At 34.4% G+C, this 16,786-nt stretch overlaps 2 protein-coding genes and 1 pseudogene across 3 annotated transcripts; all 3 read left to right on the top strand.

The window, feature by feature from the left end:
- Positions 1-1,117: 1,117 nt before the first annotated feature.
- Positions 1,118-2,641, top strand: LOC114271762 (putative F-box protein At5g04010). Its single transcript, XM_028213400.2, is given in 2 exon segments — positions 1,118-1,756; positions 1,758-2,641. Coding segments are annotated over 2 exon segments (732 nt in total). The 5' UTR covers positions 1,118-1,121; the 3' UTR covers positions 1,855-2,641.
- Positions 2,642-8,169: 5,528 nt separating this feature from the next.
- Positions 8,170-15,399, top strand: PRFB3 (peptide chain release factor). Its single transcript, XM_028213359.2, has 6 exons — positions 8,170-8,534; positions 9,997-10,214; positions 13,011-13,211; positions 13,615-13,827; positions 14,043-14,220; positions 14,804-15,399. The coding sequence occupies exons 1-6, from the start codon at positions 8,360-8,362 to the stop codon at positions 15,091-15,093; spliced, it is 1,275 nt and encodes a 424-aa protein (XP_028069160.2). The 5' UTR covers positions 8,170-8,359; the 3' UTR covers positions 15,094-15,399.
- Positions 10,548-11,374, top strand: LOC145800968 (uncharacterized; annotated as a pseudogene). The gene has a single exon (XR_014341647.1). The product of XR_014341647.1 is annotated as an uncharacterized LOC145800968 (transcript).
- Positions 15,400-16,786: the final 1,387 nt, after the last annotated feature.

Raw genomic sequence — 16,786 nt, 5'->3', positions numbered from 1 at the left:
ACTTACGTCTTTCTGTTTGCTGTCCTGTTCTATGTTTACACCTTCCATTTATACTTTTTATATTGATTGCATATGGTGTGCAACCTTACGGGGTTGCACACCATAACAGCACCTTAAGTTTTATTGTTGTTTTAAACACTTGTAGTTAGAGGTGAGCATGAATTGATTGAGTTTAAAAATAAATTAAAGATTAAATCATTACTTAGAGTTTTATGAAATTTAGAATTAAATTAGATGAACCAGTAAAACGTGATTTGGTTCAATTTAAAATTATGAGTTTCAAAGTTATTGTTATTATTTACAATATGATCACAAAATATTTTTAATAAGTTAAGAATTATTTAGAATTACTTATTTTATTATAAAATACATGCTTGTGAAGGTGAAAGGTTACAATTTATGAATATATTTAATATTAATAAATTTTTTAAGTGTTATGATATATAAACTAGTGGGTGGGGGCACACGCAATGTGCGTGCAATTTAGATAAGTAAGTATACATATAAATAATAAAGAAATTAATATCATAATATGCATATTGTCTAAAAGGTAAGAGTGTTTTTAATAAAACTCAAGGTCTTTAGTTTAAATTTTGCTCACGCCTTTAAATAATATTTTTTTATCTTAAGATAGTAAAATTTGTCACGTGACAAAAGGAGAAGCCACCACACTATTAGATATCAAGTCATGTGTTGCCACGTGACAGAAGAAAAAATCACCACACTATTAGATATCGGCAGGTGCTCACATATATAATAGTATAGATATATTTAAATGATTTGATTCGATTTTAAATGTTTAACTATAAACTATAGATTAAATCATAATATACAACTCACCTATTTTAAGAATTAATATCAAACTATTCAATGAAAAAACTAATCAAACTGTGCAATTCGACCCGGATAAGATTGGTTTACCATTTTTTATTAGTTTGTAATTTTTTTTCTTTTCTTGCACAATCCTATTTTTCACAAGTGGCTTGATATTGTGCGTTAATTGGTTTTACAATGAGGTGTCACTCCCACAAAAGATTGACACACATATAACCGAACAAACACACCAAACACAAAACTGCTTTTAACATTTTTTTTTTTGGAAAACAACCAAACCGAACACAATGGGAACTTCTGGTTCCTCCTCTCCTCCATGGCAGGTCCTTGTTCTTGTTGCCAACCACCTCGACCCCAAAATCCTAGCCATAGCCTCTTGTGTCTCCAAATCATGGTTCATTTCCATGTCCTCAGACCATCTCTGGCAACCCATTTGCTCCACCCACTTCCCCTCCCTCTCCACCCTCCATTTCGCCGACTCCACCGTGCCTTACCACCACCTCTACGCTCTAGGCCGCATATCCGCCAAGCGCCGCCTTCAGAAACCCAGAAAACCACATTTGTCTCTCAACAATCTCATGTTCACCATCGACGTCCACAACAACAATTCACGCGTTTTCACTGTCTTAAAACTGGGAGCGGAACTCAAAACCGATCCTAATGACATGTTTCGATTTGATATCGATGTTGATGGTGAGAAAATATTGGTGGGTGATGATGATTTAGGTGGGTTGAGGCTTGCATGGAATGTGGTTTTGGAAGGGTATAAAGGTGTTTTCACTATGATGGAGTGTAGGGGGAGAGGAAGTGATGGGTGGTGGTTCTCGGAGGAGCTTCCGTCGCCCGGTTGCTGTTCCGGGGTGGGGACAAGTGGGTTGGTGGCGGATTTGAGGTTAGGGTTAGGGGGAAAGGGAGAGAGTGCTTGCTGGGAAGATGGTGGTGGAGAAGGTGGGGTTGGGTGTGTTGAGCATAGTGAGTTGGAGATACGTGAGTGTTGATGATGCTCTTAGGTATTTGTAGGGATGGCAATCTGAAACCGGCCCGACGGGGACCCGACCCCCCGTCCCCGATAAGAATGGTTTTTCCCCGAAAAATACTCCCGACGGGCCGGGGATGGTATTCAAAAATAAATCCCCGGTGACATTCGGGCCGGGGACGGTGATATAAATTTCATCCCCGGCCCCGCCCCGGCCCCCCGCCCCGGTTAGCCCCGATATTTATTATATATATATATATATATGTTTGGGGTTTGATTTGGTACAGCAGCTCTACTCTCATTGTATATTATATATTATATATATAAAATATTACACTCTCTCTCTCTCATCTCTTCTCTCACTGTTTCTTCTCTCCAGTGGCGATGGCGACGAGTGCGACTCCTCTCCCCAGCGGCGACGACGCGATCTCCTCTCCCCAGCGACGACGGCGAGTGCGATCTCCTCTCCCCAACGACGACGGCGAGTGCGATCTCCTCTCCCCAGCGACGACGGCGAATGCGATCTCCTCCGCGGCAGTACGCACACCCGGCGTCATCTCCTACTCCGGTGTCATTCCATCTCCTCCATACCACCGCAGATCTTACATCTCACATCTCAGATCTGAAAAGATCAGATCCTCCGCTGTCCTCTCCCTCCTCCCAGATCTCGCCGATCTCACTGATCTGTAACAGATCATCTCTATATTTTTTTTATTTATTTTGATTTTTTTTGTTGATGATGTTGTGTTTATACATCTCTATCATCTCTATCTGTTGTGTTCATACATGATCTCCATGATCTGTAACAGATCATCTATCTTTTTTTATTTATTTTTTTGGTGATGATGTTGCTGTTGCTACCTTGAATCGATGATCTTGTTGAAGAATTTTTTTTTTTTTTTGATGATGTTGCTCCGTTAATTAATTTGTTGATGAATTTTTTTTTTTTTGATAATGTTGCTGAATGATGATGTTGTTGATGATGAGTACGGGGATTTTCCGGGGTCGGGGAAACCCGATCCCCGTTGGGGACGGGGGTGGGGGGAGTGATGAGTTCCCCGTCGGGGATCGGGGCCGGGGACGGGGATTTTTGTAGTTTCGGGGATCGGGGACGGGGAGGGTGATCCCCGGCCCCGCCCCGCCCCGTTGCCATTCCTACCTTCCTGATCAGCGTCACTAGCCTTGCTACCACCGCGCCGCCGCTGCTCTTCGCTCGTCGCCGGTGCTGCTCTTCGCTTGTGATACGTAGCTCTCTCTCTCTCTCTTTGTTCTTTCTCTTTGCTCTATCTCCATTCCTTAATGCTCCACAGATTTCTCTTTCTGTTGGCTCCATTCCTTAGGGTTAGAAACAACGCCGAAAGCTTTGTAGTTGTCGAGAACACTGATCCAGTACCACATCGATCAACATCGTCAACATCAGCGCCGATCCACACCGATCCAGTACCACCGCAGTGAGATCGTGACCTCTCTGCCTTCGTGGTTCGCAATCGTCTGCAACGTTTGTTGGAAAAAGGTCGATCTTAATGTTGATGAGGGTGTTGGCGATGATGTTGATGTTTGCTGGATCTTAATGTTTTTGTTGTGATGTTAATGTTGATGATGATGTTTGATAATGTTGATGTTGGCGATGATGTTTGATGTTCGTTGGATCTTAATGTTTGATGAATAATGTTGATAAATGGGTCTTAACATTCAAATGGGTATATATGTTGGTGATGTTCGATCCTTGTTTGATGACTAATGTTGGTGCTGATGATGATTATTAAATAAAAAATATTACCAAAATAAAATGGGACTAAATGGTACATAAGAAAACTTTTAGGACTTAATGGTTCAACTTTTCAGAAAATAGGATTTATGGGTAAATTTTCCTAAAATTTATCATCCATTTGTAATTCTTTTTTCAAAACTAGCACTGCAATGAAATTTTTCCTAAAATCTTTTGTAGTATGAGAATTACAATTTAGTCTATAAATGTTCAAAAATAATTGCACAAAACATGAGGATGCAATTCTGAGTGTAAATCCCTCGCAGAGTTGCACCCTCACCTCCTTTAATTACTTATTTCTTAGTATCCAGAGATCTAATAAACTAAAAATATTATTATTATTAACTTGACCTAATTTTTTTATAAAAATAATATCTACATTATAAAATAAATTATTAGGATCATTATAATGAAACTTAAGTTGGGTCTACCGCTCCAAACAACACTTTTTTTTTTTTTTTAGAGGGGGGGGGGGGGGAATTCTATTTACATTTAGAAAATGTTTAAGTGAGTTTAATTTTTCAGTACATCCTATTAAATTATTTAAGATTATAATTTATTTTCAGTACACACTATTTTTGTTCTCAATTATCCTTTTGAGATACACCCCAATAAAATAAATTTAAAAATTCAAATTATTTTTAAAAAATCTTTGTTTTGTTCTCGTATATATAAGGAACACGACCATAGAATCCGGCACTAACGAAGGAGAATAGTAAAGAAAAACGGTGAAGGCGAAGAAGAAAAAAAGGGTGAACTTTGCGTTCAAACTTCTAGAACTGAACCAAGTGAATTTGTTTAGTTCTAAAAATCCGAACAATATTGACAAAAAACAAATTGAATATTCATTTTTATGGAAAAAAAATAAAAAATACAGAAATCAATAATTGTACTTTGATATTTATATGAATACTTTCCTCCTCTTTGATGGATTATTTTAAAAAACTGTTTTGATTATTACTTTTATCCATATTGTTTGATTTTATTCAAATTTTATTCTATTTACAAGTAATAATATAATAAAAAATAATAATGTTGATGATAAGAGTGAGCTTTGATAGAATGAATTGGAGTTTTTGAGTAATGAAGAATAAGAGAAAATAATTGAAACTTAAGAAAGAACATAAAGTGATGTGAATGAAAAGAATGTGCATAATTGATTAGGGTATATCATGAGAAAAATTAAGGTTACGTTTGGTAGAATTTTCAAAATATGATTTTAGAATAGAGTTGTATTTTGAGTTTGTCAATTTTTAAATTATGATTTGAGTGTGAAAAATTTGTTTGATGAATGAGTTTTGAAATGAGTTTTGAATTGAGTGGGAAATTTTTAATGTGACATATGATATTTGATACAAAAACTTACAACTCATAACCAAACACACAACTCAAATTCTAGTCAAAACTCATAAAAAATTTTAAAAAATTCGAAAATAAATATATAAAAATTAACATGTGTCAATTGCCATAAAAAAATAAAATTATACACTGTTCCTGTCAACCGGCTGGACGACCGGTTAGCCCAAATTTTTTCGTCTTGGATAAAGTTTTCAAAATTGAGTGTGTAATTACTTTCTGAAAACTGTAAACAAATATCACATTCAAAATCAGGGGTAGAACTAAAGTTTGGAAACTCTACCAAACAGAACTTAATATTTTATTTTAAAATTTAAAATGTTTAAATTCTATTTACATTTAGAAAATGTTTAAGTGAGTTTAATTTTTCAGTACATCCTATTAAATTATTTAAGATTATAATTTATTTTCAGTACACACTATTTTTGTTCTCAAATTATCCTTTTGAGATACACCCCAATAAAATAAATTTAAAAATTCAAATTATTTTTAAAAAATCTTTGTTTTGTTCTCGTATATATAAGGAACACGACCATAGAATCCGGCACTAACGAAGGAGAATAGTAAAGAAAAACGGTGAAGGCGAAGAAGAAAAAAAGGGTGAACTTTGCGTTCAAACTTCTAGAACTGAACCAAGTGAATTTGTTTAGTTCTAAAAATCCGAACAATATTGACAAAAAACAAATTGAATATTCATTTTTATGGAAAAAAAATAAAAAATACAGAAATCAATAATTGTACTTTGATATTTATATGAATACTTTCCTCCTCTTTGATGGATTATTTTAAAAAACTGTTTTGATTATTACTTTTATCCATATTGTTTGATTTTATTCAAATTTTATTCTATTTACAAGTAATAATATAATAAAAAATAATAATGTTGATGATAAGAGTGAGCTTTGATAGAATGAATTGGAGTTTTTGAGTAATGAAGAAGAAGATAAAATAATTGAAACTTAAGAAAGAACATAAAGTGATGTGAATGAAAAGAATGTGCATAATTGATTAGGGTATATCATGAGAAAAATTAAGGTTACGTTTGGTAGAGTTTTCAAAATATGATTTTAGAATAGAGTTGTATTTTGAGTTTGTCAATTTTTAAATTATGATTTGAGTGTGAAAAATTTGTTTGATGAATGAGTTTTGAAATGAGTTTTGAATTGAGTGGGAAATTTTTAATGTGACATATGATATTTGATACAAAAACTTACAACTCATAACCAAACACACAACTCAAATTCTAGTCAAAACTCATAAAAAATTTTAAAAAATTCGAAAATAAATATATAAAAATTAACATGTGTCAATTGCCATAAAAAAATAAAATTATACACTGTTCCGGTCAACCGGCTGGACGACCGGTTAGCCCAAATTTTTTCGTCTTGGATAAAGTTTTCAAAACTGAGTGTGTAATTACTTTCTGAAAACTGTAAACAAATATCACATTCAAAATCAGGGGTAGAACTAAAGTTTGGAAACTCTACCAAACAGAACTTAATATTTTATTTTAAAATTTAATATATATTATCTTTATTAATAAATTTACATAATATAATAAAAATTTAAATTTTAAAATTTAAATTGTACAAATTAAAATAATTTTTAAAGTTGAAATAGAATGTTCGTTTGGTTTTGACAAAAAAGCTGGCGAGCGAGGTCACGTAGGTTTTTGCGAATGTGATGTTGCTTTAGAAGTGATGTTGGTCTTTCGAGACACCCGATTCTCGATCTCAATCTCATCCTGATCAAATATAGATTTCTAATTTGAGACATGCTAATCTAATGTAGAAAATAAGTAAATTAATTAATAGGGCAAATTACATATACACCCCTCCAGGTTTGGTTAAATTACAGATACTCCCTGAGGTTTCGGAAATTACATCCCGCTCCCTGAGGTTTGTATTTTCATAACAATTTACCCCCTGAGGTTTATATTTCATAACAAATTACCCCTAATTTCTTATGCAAATATAGCATTCAGGGGGGAATTCGTAATTTCTCAAACCTCAGAGGGTATCTGTAATTTTGTCAAACCTGGAAGGGTGTATATGTAATTTGCCCTAATTAATACTAAACACACATTAATCATCATTCCTCTTAAACACATATTATTCAAAATTTATTCTGTTTTTTTAATTAGAATAAATAAATTAAATTCAATAATGTGAGTTTGTTTTTGGACTTTTTGATTATTTTAGTCTGGAGTTACAAAGTTTCGTTTGGGATAGATTTTTAACTTTTTTAACTTTTATGAGAAAAAAAATAAAATGATTATGAGTTGGATGTGATATTTTGTCATATTTAACTAAAATATTATATTTTGTCTTATATAACTATTTTAGCTTAGATGGACTTTTCAAACGAGCTCTCAATAAAAAAAAAAAAAAAAAATTACTATAAAATACTTGGTTCAAAATAAATAGTGGCATAGCTTTCCTCTAGTTTCAGATCAAATTGAAGAGTATTGTTGGGACCGTAAGGGCTCACCATAGGTCCCGTTTAGATAATCTAAATTGTTCAATATATAGAATTGTCAAGTACTATATGCATGTAAAAAATCACATTAATCGGATATCGTTAGTTATGTAATCAAATCAGTTTTATATAAAAAAAAAAAATGGACGGTGAAAAAATAATAACAGTTGATAGAAAACTGATCCGATGAGATAGCTATCGATATCCGATCAATATGATTTTTTATAAACATATAGTACTTGACAAGTTCTACATATTGAATTGTTTTTATAAACATATAGTACTCGACAAGTTCTACATATTAAACTGTTTGAATTATTAAAACGGAACTTGTAATGAACCCCATAAACCAATAATACTTTCTAGTTTAATCTGAGACGGGAGGAAGGCTACTGCCAAATTTAAATAATATATATGTAGGTTTGGATTAAAGTAAGAACCAATACAATCTTATCATTGATGATTTTTTAAAACAAAACAAACAAACAAGGGAGGTAAAAATTGGCTTTTTAAGTTAAAATTCACCAAAAAAAAAAAAAGAAGTAAAATATGTTAAAATAATTAATAAGATAAAATATCACATTAAATTAATAATTATTTCATTTTTTTTTTCATAAACATCACATCTAATCACAAAAAATTTAACCTTCTTCTTAAACACAAAAATTTTAACCTATTAAAATAATCAAAAATTAAAATAACTAATTAAAATAACCAACTTATCAGACAAGGCCATAGAAATTAAATTGATTGGGTTGTGGGATTATGTTTAATTTGTGCACCCTAGCATAGCAGAGTCTCTCTCTATTTCTGTGTTCGTGGCCACTGCACGCCCTCTTGTTTGTGTATTTGAAAAATAAAAATGAAAAATTGAAAAGCAGATTGGCGGAGTTGCAGGCCGAAACACCGTCGAGCTTCGAAGAGAAGAGTGACTCGGTTGCTCTTCCATGGCTACAATAGCTGCTGAATCAGTATCTGTATGGACAGTTGATTCAAATGCTTCATTCACCCCAAAATGGAAAGCTTCAAGAAGTTTCAAATTCAATGCTTGCCCATTTCAATCTTCAACAATTCGAGCTTCTCAGCCTATGGAGGACAAGAACAAGGTCTACAAAGAACTGGGTTTGTCTCCTTTCTCTCATTTGCTTTTGGATTGAGTTGGACCAATGTTTTATATTGAAATTCATTTTTTGAATTTCTGAAAGTTCACTTGTTGTACACAAATTTGAAATGGGTGGCATGAATGCCAATGAATTGAGATGGGTTTGTACTTATATGTCAAGTGTTTGAGAAAATCTCTCAATGACTGTTTCTTTTCGTATGTGGATGTTGCTAGGCACTTGTAAATTGTTTGGTCTTTATCTGTTTATTCTTTTCTTCTTTGTTGGGTGTCAATTTTTGGATTGAGTTGGACCCGGTGTATTAATTCCATGTTTTATATTGAAGTTCGTTTTTTAAATTTCTGAAAGTTCACTTTGGGTACACAAGTTTGAAATGGGTAGGCCTAATTGGGATGGATTTCTACTTATACGTCAAGTGTTTGAGAAAATCTCTCAAAGAGTGTGGATGTTGCTAGGCACTAAAGTGTAAAGATTTTCGGAGGGTTACTTACACTTCAAAGATTACATTGGATAATCCCTTTTGTTGGAGATGCCATGTTGGATTGAACCACTTGTTCTTGCAAAGAAAAGGAAATTCAACAAATGATGGAGCATAGAGGAAAAAAGGGGAGAATATTAGAGGGAGACACTTGCATATGCAAGAGTAGAATACTAGAAAGTGAAGAGGGCAAGGGGAGGAGAGGGGCCAGTGATTTGCATTGATAAATCTAGAAGTCTAGGTGCATCTTCTACATGCAAATGTTGGGTCATGTATTTCAAATTTCAATAGGTTGAGGGGAATGAGTTTGTTTCATGTCCTCTATGACTATAAACCCTGCAAGAGAATTAGATACATGGGATGGGAATATTTCTACCTTGGGTAGTAATGCCAAATTAGGACTTAAATCTGCTTCCTAAAAACCTAACTTGGAATAAAAAAATTAAAATAATAGTAAAAACACCACTCTAAAAATTAAATCTTTTGTAAATGAAAGTATTTAAGCTTGATAAATTCATTATACGGTCACTTCTCTTACTATGTGCATTAATAACCTCTTTTTTGGGAGAACGAACCTTTTAATATTGAATTTTTTTAGGATTAATAAGTTGTTCGAACCACTATGTTAATTTTTATAACTCCTAGCCAACTGGGGCTAGCCCAAGTTTGGGCTTGGCTTGGGTAGACACAAAATTTCTTATTAAGTAGTGCAATCCAGGCCTAAACCCGGTTGGGTTGATGGCCACCCCTAGTTCAGCAAGTTTTATTGGATTTTTGTATACCAATCACAAGGTTTGGAAACACCTATTCAACACAACTTTTAATTGGGCTACTTAGTGATAAGTTTTTGTTCACTTTTGTATGCATGAACTGTAGCTTATCCAAGGGAATCTGTTTGTTCCATGTTTTCCAATGATTAATTACATATGTGAATACTTAGTTATTTCATATTTTGAGCTGGCAATAATATTGGAGTTTTTCTCAGGTATGTTTTCTTTAAGAAAGAAGATTGAAGATGCGGTTCTTCGTGCTGAGACATTGGCACCAACAGCATTGGAACTTGAAGAAGCAAGCTGCATTAAACTGGAAGAAATGATACGTCAATATAACTTGTGGGATGACTTAGCTAAATCAAATGAAATCCTTGTGAAGTTAGCTGATAGCTCCAAAGTGGTTGATGCTCTCAAAGACTTGAGATATAAGGTGATGTTCTATACCAAACATTTTTGCAGGATTTTTATTAGTCATTCTGTTAAAATTTACCATCACCTACCACCAATTTACCATCACCTACCACCACCTACTCCTCACCTACTACACCTACCAATTTACCATCACCTACCAATTTACCATCACCTACCACCACCTACTCCTCACCTACTCCTCACCTACTACACTCACCCTCTCCTATATAATGAGCTACTCACCATTTGTAATATCAATATACATCAATCAATAATACAATTCTCTATTTCTCTTTATACATCAATTTTAACATGGTATCAGAGCGAGGTTAGCTCTTGGTGATCTTCACCTTCCGGCGGGCGGCAACCTTGCCTTCACCGCCCGCCGGACCCCAACCATGCTTATTGAAACCTCCATCAACTCCATTACCTTCTGGTCCATCATCTCCAACCGCAATCAATCTTGACAAGTCACCATGGGTCACCATGAGTCAACCACTGCCAACACACAAGCTTCATGTGCTACAAGCTCTGCTTCAGTGAGCTGTGTAGAGAGTCTGATGACAGAGATAGTCTCTTCTTACTGCAATCACTTGTACGCCAACAAGCCAGAGCTCGCTGCTCGAAGGATCGAAGCTATTGGCTATCACGTCGGCCACCAGCTCTCTGAAAGGTATACGATGGACCGGCCACGGTTCAGTGATCATCTAGAGGCAATCAAGTTCATCTGCAAGGATTTCTGGACTGAGCTCTTCAAGAAGCAGATAGACAATTTAAAGACCAATCATAGAGGTACCTTTGTGCTACAAGACAATCAATTCAACTGGCTTTCACACATGTCAATTGAACCGTCCTCTCAAAACTCTGGTTCAGTTCAAGATCCATCTACTATGGCTGAAAGTAAGGCAGCACAAGCAACAGGCATGTATCTTTACTTCCCATGTGGGCTCATACGGGAAGCGCTATCGAACTTGGGAATTCCTTGTGCGGTTTCTGCAGATATATCGAACCTTCCTGCTTGTTCATTTGTGATCCGGATAAAGGCCTGATGAGTGGTATTAACAGAGGGATTGAGGCTTCTGTTCAGTTCAATGATCTGACCCACACCAAAGATGTGTTCTTCTTTCTACTCTCTCTCTACTCAAGGACATCCACCAGGGTGACCACTTTCCAACCCCTTATCCACCACCTTTTGCACATACCCATACTTTTTTTTTTTTTTTTTAAACCACTCTCCACCAAACAAGCCAGACAGACTACTTATCACCAAACCACTTGCAGCACATGTATGGCCATTATAATATTACAACATGCTAGCAAAATCAACCCACATGATCCCCTTTTCTTTTCTTTTCTTTATTTTCCACTTTCAAACCCTCTCTTTTTTATTCTCTTTGATCACCCCATGTCTGACCAAACACCACTCTTTCTTTTTATTTCACACTTTTCTTTTATTTTAAAGATATATATATATATATATATATTTTATTATAATATATTTTTCTATCCCTACTTTTATTTTATTTTATTTTATTTTATTTTTTGTTTTTTCTATCTTTTTTTTCCATCAATATTTCATTATTATACCACTCGTTAGTGAGCATCACCCTTTTTTCCATTTTCTTATTATTATTTTTTATATTCCACACAAAAAAAAAAAAAAAAAAAAAAACACCCAAAACCATTTATCACTTTGCACAACAACCCATATTTTATTCATCTCAGGGGTTCACCCCGATCCACATTTTACACCACACCCAAAAAAAAAAAAAAAAAAAAAAAAAAAAAAAAAACCACACAAGATCACCATCACAACAACAACAGATTTGTTTTCTTTTCTGCCGACGGCCACCCACCGACCTCACTTCCACTACTCTGCCGCCGGTCTCTTCTTTTTGCCTCCATCCTGGGCAGTTCTTGACGGTGCGGCCTCCGTGTTTCCTTGTCCACCGAGCACGTTCACTCGACATTGATTCCGGTTAACTTACTCTCTCCAAACTCAAGTTGGTTAGTTTCTATCCTCCTTGAGTTTGCGGGGGGCTGTTAAAATTTACCATCACCTACCACCAATTTACCATCACCTACCACCACCTACTCCTCACCTACTCCTCACCTACTACACCTACCAATTTACCATCACCTACCACCAATTTACCATCACCTACCACCACCTACTCCTCACCTACTCCTCACCTACTACACTCACCCTCTCCTATATAATGAGCTACTCACCATTTGTAATATCAATATACATCAATCAATAATACAATTCTCTATTTCTCTTTATACATTAATTTTAACACATTCACTTAATAGACGTTGGATATGTGAAAAAGTTGTGCTAGACGCACCAAACAGTGCACCGTTTGGTGTCAAAAACATTATTCTACATGAAATTTTAGCAATTCATTAGGTTGGGCCTGACACATGGTATGAAAAGCACTAGTTGACTTGCTCCCTCAATGGTGTAGGAAGGACGAGAGAAATTATGATTATTTCTGTTTGCATAGTTATGTAGCAATGTCACTATGGCATAGACTATGTCAGTTGGTGGATGACTATATGGTGGTTCCTGAGAGATGTGTACGGTTGCTCTTGATTGTCTATAAGAGCCTTGGTAACAATAAAAAAGGCTCTCTTTTTTCTTCTTCTTTTTTATTTTTGGGTGCTTTGCAGTTTTTGCCCTGTGTTTGGTTGATTTGGTTGGAGAGACGTTCAAGTTATTTAGAATAAGTTTGTTGACCTTCAAGGTTTATTGGATAAAGTTTGTTATTTGTTTACATTTTGGGCTTATTATCTATTCTACTTTGTGCAGGCTGAAGAAGCTAAGCTGATCACTCAGTTGGCAGAGATGGATGCTATAAATTTTAGGCTTTTTAAGCAAGCATACAATGCCTCTTTAGATGTAAGCAAGTTCTTGGACAAGTATGAGATGTCCAAACTCCTTAGGGGGCCATATGACATCGAGGGAGCATGCGTTATAATTAAAGCTGGAATTTCAGGCTTCTATCCTGAGGTTTGATATTTATGTTCTACTCTTCAGTGTGCTTACTCTGCTTGCAAATAAGACTTGCATTACAAAAATTTCATTTATCAATGATGACTTTAATCATTACTACCACCAACTCTACTACCACCATCGTTATTGTTATCGTTCCGAGAATCTGTCACTTGAGAAAAGCTACATCAACCGTTGACCTCGTCTGCTTTGTAATATACGAGACTAATCTGGTTACTACAACAATATTATCCCAGTCATAATCCTTGTGGAAAGTGTTAAACAATAAATTACTTTGACAGCTTTGTGAAGATGGGATGAGGCTTTGTTGAGTTGGCTCATTGATAGATTTGTATATGATTTTTGCTACTAGAATTTTCTCTTGATCTCACTGAATGATTTTGCGAATTTCCCAATCCAGATATGGGCAGAACAGATACTGCAAATGTACATAAAATGGGCTGAAAAGCAAGGCCTTGGAGGAAGGATAGTTGAAAAATATCTTTCAAAGAATGGTGGTGTCAAGTCTGCAACTATCGAGTTTGAATCCAAGTATGCCTATGGCTATCTGTCAGGGGAAAGAGGTGTTCACTCCATGATAAGCAGTTCCCAAAATACATCTGTTTCTGATGAGGTATGAATTCCCGTCTCTTTTGGCCTTAAAATCAGATGTCAACTCGTATGGCAAACCTCGCTCATGACACTAGGGTCCTCAAACACCAACTCATTTGCCTTGGGCCACCCTAGATTTGTTGCATCTGTTATGAAACTATGATTGCTATCCTTCAAAATCGTTTAGTTTCATGTAGTCATCTTCGCAATGTCTTGGCTAATTTTGATCTCTTGCAGGCTAGCATGACTGCGGTGGATGTTATTCCTCTGTTCCTGGAAACAGCTCCTGACCTACTAATTGATGATGAGGATTTATTGATCTCATCACCGTCATCATGTGGAGCAGTGTGGGGTAAAACTGGATTTACAGTATGCATTAAGCATATTCCGACTGGCTTAAGAGTAGAATCCTCGGGTAAAAGGACATTTCAGAACCCATTGTTCAAAATTTTATCGAGCTTGAATTAAATTATTTTAGCTTATTTGTTCATTGATTGTTATCATAATTCATGCATGGGTGCATGCTTGCACAAACATATATTGCATTTGATAATGTGACTGTAATATTTTAAGTCAAACTGAGAAGTCCCTAAGCAGCATTTTATGTATTGGGAACCAACTTGAAAAGAATTGAACTTTAAAAACCTTTTTCTCAAGTCGTTTTGGAGTCTGAAAATATTTTAAGCCACTTTGCGGTCAGAGTCATTCTTAGCAGATGCTGGGAAGTGGAGAAGTGATGGGGATCAGAAAGACATTGGATGACATTAAATTGAAGAATATAAGAATTTTGTTTGGATTTTATTGCTTTATTAGTTAATTTCGTACTCCTTTGTTTTTCTAATTAGATAATGCCTATGCATCTATATATATGCCTTTTATGTGATGCTTTATTAGACTAGACTTGATATGAATATTGACAAATGATCATTAAGTATTGATTTGGGATTGTGATCCCCAGTTTGTGTTAGTAGTAAGAGAGAATGTGCTTCATTTTGTAGGAGAAAGAAACCGCTTTGCAAATAAGATCAAGGCCCTTAATCTCTTGAAGGCCAAACTACTTATGATTCTGAGAGACCAAGGAATTTCCGATATAAAGACCATCAAGAATGATGCAATCACTGACACGTGGCATCAACAGACTAGAAGGTACATGTTTCACCCACACAAGCTTGTACAAGATGTAAAAACCGGCATCCAATTGCCCGACCTAAACTCTGTTTTGGATGGAAATATCGAACCTCTTATCACAGCTAATATTAATAGTAGACAGGCATGCGATATTGTCTGAAACCCGCATTGATTACTCTTCTTTGCCCTCCTGCCTCATCTTGTTTTACTTTATATGATTTGTAAGCCTAAATTTATCATCTTCTTGTTCGGCAATTTGTGCTTTACTTTATAATTAGAAGAAAATGATGATTATTAGGGGAGAGAGAGAGAGAGAGAGTCACAAGAAAGCTGAAAGATCCCGGAATTTTCTTTTCTTCCATTTTCTCTGCAACTAAACAGACTTGTTATGTGTTCCAACAAAACTTTTTTGTGCAGACCTACAATTGAAATAGATCTTTATCGCACGTTGCTTTTTCTTGATAAATTTTCTGAGTACTTAGCATTATTGAAGCGATGAGCTGTGATTACATTAATGAGTGGTTAGTTGTGTTAAAATTTTAAAATTAAGCTGATGGATTAATTGGCATATCATATGGAATCCAGGATTATTCGGATCCGCTGAGATGTTAAACATTAAAAAAATAAAAAAGAATAATTTTAAAATAATAGTATCCTCAATCATATTTTACTTTGGCAACCATTGTTGAATGTGAATGTTGAACAAATAAATAAATAAGGGTTCTGAAGCATCTTATTATATTAAATGGTTATTTATAGTCTGTCATCATCTTGAAAAATTCTCTCAAGCATCCTAGTACTCTTTTGGGGGAGTTGTTTTTTTGATTTTTGATTTTTTAGTTTGACTTCTTTTCGATTTTAAAGACATTTTTTTAAAAAAGGTATGTTAAATTTTTTATTTTGTAGATCTATCTCAACCAAATTATACCAAAATTTTAGTTTTATATTTTTTTAAAAAAAGGTTCAAATAAGATAAAAATAAGTTAATTTAATTTAATTTTTTTAAAAAATAACTCAAATACTTTATTATTATTGACAGGACAAACGTTTAAAAAAAATTACGCAGAGTTACAAAAAAATCAGAAAAAGCAAAACAAAATCGAAAAAATAAGTTGCTTTTCAATGAAACCTAGCTAAGCACATGGATATCCACCCATAAAAAACTAGTCACATGGGATCTATTTTTAATGGCTAAACAAATGGATTTAAAATCAACTTGGCCAAAAAAATGTAGTACGCAATTTTTAGAATGGTGTGAATGATATATTCCTTAATTTTTTAGTGTGTGATAATTAGATTGGTAGGTGCATATTTCAATGGAAGTTTCGTTCTAACCAAATAAATAAATAAAATGTATGGACTATTCCAACCAACTTGGAAGCAATATGTGGAGAAAATTATTACAGATGATTAATTTTTTTTTAGGATATTGTATATATATATATATTTGTAATAATTAGGTATTTGGGTTAGTTTACGCACATCTCAACTAATTTTAATACCTTGGCCCTGTTTGATTGGGGGATATAAAGATTGGGATTGGATATTATATCCGGTGGGGTCCATATATCCCATGTTTGCAATTTTTTTTTGAAGGGGATATAATATCCGGTGGGATTGTATATCCCCCAAAAGTGGAGGATATACAATACCACACCCCCCCATTATATCATATCCCCTTGGTGGGGATATGATGTAAAAAGTCCAATTTACCCTTTTTTCTATCTAACATAATATAATTTAATATATTTTTTTGAATTTAATATAATATAATTATTGAATTGAATTTAATATTATTGAATTTAATATAATATAAATATTATTGAATTTAATATAATATAATATAAATATTA

This window comes from Camellia sinensis, chromosome 10 (assembly GCF_055761805.1).
Source record: "Camellia sinensis isolate YWXY chromosome 10, ASM5576180v1, whole genome shotgun sequence".
Taxonomy (NCBI): domain Eukaryota; kingdom Viridiplantae; phylum Streptophyta; class Magnoliopsida; order Ericales; family Theaceae; genus Camellia; species Camellia sinensis.
The sequence above is the reverse complement of the archived record's forward strand: the minus strand, read 5'-3'. Positions and strand labels throughout refer to the sequence as shown.